The sequence below is a fragment of the Pelodiscus sinensis genome, chromosome 6, assembly GCF_052426305.1.
Source record: "Pelodiscus sinensis isolate ZL-2025 chromosome 6, ASM5242630v1, whole genome shotgun sequence".
Lineage (NCBI taxonomy): Eukaryota > Metazoa > Chordata > Testudines > Trionychidae > Pelodiscus > Pelodiscus sinensis.
The window spans coordinates 35,282,936-35,288,935 of NC_143057.1; the positions used below are offsets into that span (position 1 = coordinate 35,282,936).

The 6,000-nt window shown below is 39.5% G+C and overlaps 1 protein-coding gene across 1 annotated transcript in view; it reads right to left on the reverse strand.

Annotated features, from left to right (window-relative positions):
* The window catches only part of ALDH1A1 (aldehyde dehydrogenase 1 family member A1), a 54,149-nt gene extending 49,100 nt beyond the window's left edge, over nt 1-5,049 (reverse strand). The window contains exon 1 of the mRNA XM_006137823.5: nt 4,870-5,049. Within this exon, the coding sequence (XP_006137885.3) occupies nt 4,870-4,965 (96 nt within the window). The 5' untranslated portion in view covers nt 4,966-5,049. The remainder of the gene's footprint in view (nt 1-4,869) is intronic.
* Between the last annotated feature and the right edge of the window lie 951 nt (nt 5,050-6,000).

Genomic DNA, 6,000 nt, shown 5'->3' on the forward strand with positions numbered 1-6,000 from the left:
GGTGGCAGCAAACAAAATATCATTGGATTGGCATTCATCGTCAGTGATAAAAGTATAGTAAAATTATCCAAGTGCCTGGGTTACAGCAATTCATTCCAGACAATCAGAAATGTGGGAAATTGGCAGCTCTGCAAGGTTTAGCTTCAGTCTTGTGTGGTTTAGGCGCCTGCAAGATTGAAGTCTTTAGTTCCTTATCTGGGGATTTTATTTGCTTGCTATATGATGTGGAACATAGTTCTGCAGGGCCTCTTTACATGGGTGATAAAATGTCTCTTTAAGGATGGCACAAGGCAGGATGATCTGCTGCGTGAATCTTTTTGGCAGTTGGCTCCCAGCTGGCAGTGGGCTATTGCACAAAGACTTCAAGCTCTGAAGACTTCCATAGCAACTGAGGAGGGGTTCCTAAGCTACTCGGTGGCCTGGGAGAAAGAAATTCCTGATCCCCATCTCTGCAGAAACCCTCATTGTGCAACCATGTTACTCAGGCTGGCTTCTACAAATTGTATTTATCCCCATGTTTACCCTTTAGCAAGAAAGATTTCCATTTAACTCAAAATAATTGTTGCCCACAGTAAGATAGTGGGTAGTTGTGCCAGCCAGAGAAGATGAAATCAGCCACCCACACTATAGTTCAATCCAAGGTTAATTCCTCAAGGGATGGCTTTTATTATCACAAAAAGACTCAAAACAACAGCAAAACAACTTAAAACACCTGAACCTGGCCACCAGGTCTCAGTAAGCTGGGATGGGAAAAACGCTCTGCCTTGCAGATAACCCTTTCTAGGTATCCTATAATTCTAACTATCCGGGTTAATCAGAAATGCTGAGGAGATGGGTATAACATAAATCCTGCCTTTCTCAGGGAGTTAGGTGCCTAAATTTTGGAATTCTCAGTCATGAGCTCTCTCCTGTGTAGAGGGGTGTAAGCCATGTTTTGCAAGAAATGCCAGGGAGGCACACAGGTATGAGGAAAAAGGCTGGTCTCTCACCAACCAGAGGAGTACCTCACTAGGCCATACAATCATTCTCACTCTCTTGCTGGCCCAATGCATATTTAAGTATTCATGCACATTGGAATAGCTTCAATGGGAGAGATTGAGACCTGAAGACTAGAATATCTCATCATCAGCTAATCAGGACCTCACTTGAGTGTGTGTGTTGCAGGTGGGTGGGTGGGAATAAGTTCAAATCCCTACCCCACTTCAGGCAAAAGCGGGGCAGGGGGAGTACTGAACCTTAGTTTTCCATATCCTATGTGAGTCTTCTAGTCACACGCTAAAAGCTATGATGGACGATTCCCCAAGTTACTTTGTGTGAAAATGTTTACTGGCTCAGGTGAAACAGGAAATGGAATGCTTAGTCTGAGGATACTGCTGGGACTTAGGCATAAGATGGATGTGCAGGTATTTTACAATGAGCTGGCCGCACATGCTCACAGACAGAAACATAGTTCCTGCAATAAGCTCTGGGAACTCACGCACCCAGGGATTTTAAGAACCTACAGACTTAGGCAGCAATTGAGCATGTGTTTGACTTTTTAAAAAATTGTAACCTTTTATTTCCTCTTCTTTGCTTCTAGCTGTAATGATTAAAATAGATTTTAAATTAATTTTCCACTTTTCCTTTTTTTACTGCAAGCAATTTACCTTTACACACAACATGGCTTTCCCTCAGATACTGTGAAGGGCAGTGGTGGCAAGATAAATGTTTTTTTCTGCTACCTCACACAATTTAACTACCTGATAAGTAACTAATTGTGCTTTGATGCCCATAGGTGCTCCAGAGGGCCCTGATATTTTCAGAAGCCTCACAACACAAGTAATTTGTGAAACAATCATTGTCTAATTCTTTAGTGTAACAAAGTAAAATATTTACCAGTGCACGTGAGCCATTCTTACATTTCTTTCATACCTAAAACACTCACTGATTTTGCTGGCATGTCTTTAAAGGAGTTTTGGCTACCCAAGGAATTCAGGATCCTGCCCTGATTCAGGATATTTGGGAATTTAAAAATTAATCCATCCAATTTAAAAACACATACTGGCTCAGACCAAAAATCTTTCTTGCTCAATATCCTGTCTTCCGACAGTGGCCAATACCAGCTGGTTCAGAGGGAACAAACAGAACAGGCAATCATACAGTAATCCATCCCCTCTCGCCCATGCTCAGCTTCTGGCAACTGACTCCTGAGTGTGTTAAGGATCTTTGTAGAATGCTTTATGAGAGAGGTACAGACTCCTATCTGGATTAATTGGATTTAATTATTTAGGGCCACATTGCTCCCTGTTGTAGAAAAACCGGTGATAAAAGGCCCATAATACAAGGCAAAGTCCTTGAGGGTCCAACCAGAAAGTCTCCCCTAGATCAATCTATTGAGGGCAGAGGGGTGCACTCATCCCATGTTGAACAGGAAGACAACCTAGATTCTTCAAATGTTTGAGAATATGCTGGAGGTCAAGGCATGTGTAGACAGAAGAGCATGTACTGCTGCACAGGTTCTGCCTCGTCCTTCCCCCCAACTATTGTGTGGCACCCTGAAGCTTAACTGCAATGATGTTTTGCCTGTAGCTATATCCTCTGGAAGCCCCATAAAGGGTCGGGGGAGGGGGAGGGAAGTGGCTACATAGAATGGAAGGCCCTACCAAAGTCATCTCAGCCTTAGGCAATGTTGGCTTGTCAGAGGTTTAGTTATGGGTTGGTTATGTGCTGCATTTGTGTGTGCTTCCTGCCCCCCGTGTTACCTGATTCCCTCACCCCAGCTCTCAATTTACCCAGTCTCCAGGCCCACAGGCAGTTCTCAATGGGATTTTGGCAACAGCGGGAAAGTGCTACGAAAGGTAGCGGAGGCCCATCTGGTCCTCTCTGCATGTACAGCTGTGGACTGTGACTGGAACCACAATGATTTGCATTTTCAAATGATCTTTTCATGAACTGGATTTTACCCTTCGTTCAGTCCCCAATAATGGACACAAAGCTCTGAATTAGCTGAAAGATGTAAACCTTCATATATAGAGAAACACTTGCCTCTTGGCAAACACAGTCTCTGACAAGGCACTTGTGCATTTGTTATTTCAGAAAAAAAGATGTTATATTCAAGAAACTGAGACCTGATAATGTCCATTTTAGATGGTAATGTTAAAATATCTGATATGATTCTGTGGTTACTTACAAAATTGGTCCTATTAGTAAAAAGTTTTCTAAATGACCTTATGTTGGTTAAATATTGTGGAAAGAAAGAAGTGGGGAGTGTGGAGGAATATTCCAATGTATTCTTTTCAGACCTTCAAAAACATGTTACTTTTTGTCTGTAGAGTAATTCAAAAACTGAAAATGCATCACTGCAGTTCTTAGGATATCTTTCCTGGATTAAGCCCTTTTAAACTTTGAGACAGGAATAACCCAAATGAACAATCACATATCAGAACTATACTGCACTTGCACAGTTTTAACAACTTGTTAAATATTTACAAAACGATGCCCCAATCCTGACTTTTTTCTTGGATGAAAAATAGACACTGAAATCAATGTGGGTGTTCCCTGAAAATAGGGTGCAGAACTGGGTCCAATACAGCTGATCCTGAATGGGGCTGAGCTCTCTAGATTACCCTAAAGTTTTAAAAGGAGTCAAGTTTTGACTGATGAAAAGCTAAATTCAATTCCATGCATATTTGTATTCTGAAAAAATTGAAGTTTAGTTCAAGAAGTCACATCAAGAACACTTTCTTGATTGTTTTACATGTGAACTTTTCTGTATAGCTGTAACTTTGATTATGAGGCATTTTGCTTTGTGTCCAGAAACTGAAATAGCCGTGGCCAGTAAAAGCTGCAATTTTAAAGAAGTTGCTCAGCTTCTCTTTACTGCTGATTTCCCTTTGCTCTACCAACAATGTACTTGAAACTTTGACATTGCAGAAAGTACCAACGGTTTTGCTGTTTGCTCAAAGTTCAGAGACTCTTGCAACTAATAGTATACAGTGGTACCAAACACATAAAGTCTCTTTTTAAACTAGGAACATAAATCTGTTTTTAAGGTTAGCTTGGAGGATACAATTAATGCTTACCTTATCTGTGTGTTTTTACATGAGCATGGAAAGAATTTGCTATTATACAATATCTCTGGTAATCCTGACTAATTAGCAATGGTGGACTTTAGCTGTTTTATTGATAGTTATTTGCTTAGCTAGAGAAATGGGTTTGTCATCTGTAGGAAAATAAGTCACGAACAGGAGGACCCTTGCTTTAGTTTTTTTAAACTTTCATCCAGACTAGCCTCACTGACATATCTGTAACTATCCCAATTTATTTAAAAGAAATAAGACTAATTGTTAACATGTTCTATATTTATCTTTTATTCTCTTGCTGTTCAATGATTATATAAATATTTCCATCTCTGGATTGTTTATACTTTCCAGGATACTTATGGCCTCAGGTCTCAGCTTCTGAAAAAATATGGACAGCATCCCCAAAACAATAGAATAAAACTTACCAACCCCTTGGAACAGTTTCTCAGGACAAAAGACATCAGAGAAAGTTACCAGAAATTACAGTATAAGAATTAAACTGAGGTAAATATTTGTAAATACACAATTGAGTTAGTGAGACAAGGTGAGTGAGGTAGTATCTTTTCTGGGACCAACTTCTGTTGGTGAAAGAGACAAGCATTTGAGCTTACACACAGCTCTTCAGGAAAGGTATTATTTCTCCCACCTTGTGTGTCTAATTTCCTGGGACCAACATGGCTACAACAACACCGCATACAATAGCTGAGTTAGAGTTATTTAGATGGTTTGAACAATACTAATTTAAGTACAGATATAGTTGTTTATAAATGCTTAAGGCAAGTTAACAAGCATGCATAATATTACTAACCTTTGTATACTTAATTTTCAGATCACTGAGTGGTGCAGGCAGAGCTGGAGCAGACTTGCTCTCTGGGATTTGTTTTTTCGTATTTTCAGTTGACATATTTAGTTAGTTCCTGAAACACAGGTGAAATGAGGAATCAGAGAAGCTGAGTGATTTTGTCCTGACTGAGCACTTAGCTTTATTTGTGCTATTTTGTCTGAACTGGCTATGATATATTTGCATACAAGAATATGATTGGATGAAAGATTTCACTACAAAAAGAAAATGATACTACTTATTTGTAACACCTAGGGCAGCAGGGTTTTCACTTAGGTTGAAATCTGTATGAAGTATATTCTTCAGAACTAAAACTGCATGGAAAGACATTGTAGAAATTTGCAATTGTTAGAATGTTACTTGTTCTAATAATTGCAAACCTTCATTCTTAGATCAGGCAGGTCCAAAAATTCTCGCATGGACTCTTCAGCTTTGGAGGTAGAGACAAATTTATTAGTTGTGGGTGCAAGCTAAGCATTTCCCACTATAGAGCCAGCCAGACTAAAGTACTCAATTGTGATTTTAATACACTTGGAGAAAATCATAATTCCTGTCGACAACACTTATTGTTGTATAACATGGGGAATGAGGATTAATTTAAGTCCTCAGACCCTTCTCAAGTAATTTATGGGAGAGGCAAAATGAGAGACCTGCCTGATCTAAGAAAAAATGTACAGGTAAAACAAAATATACCAAATTGAGTAGCATTTTTTTCAGCAGTTCCTGCTAGAAAGGGTATCTGAATTTATTAACATAACTATGTGTAATTCATTATGAGTGGACAACTGAAGTACTATCACATCCAGTGCCCTTCTGCCAAAGAAGGTGCCCACTGGTGCTTGTGTAAGTCTATTTTCTAATAGTGTGGAGCAAGAGTATTTACACACCTCTTCATATTAAGCATGGAACTTCTGTACCTATGAAGTTGCCATCACTCTTGAAGAATGAGCCTTGAGTTTTGTGGATAAACTGTTCTGTTCATTTTCTAAGCTTCTGTTATGCCTCCTAGGCCTGATCCAAAACATACTGGTCAATGGAAAAAACCATTGCTTTCAATGAGCTGTAGATCAGGCCTCATCTGGGCTCTCTTGTGATGAA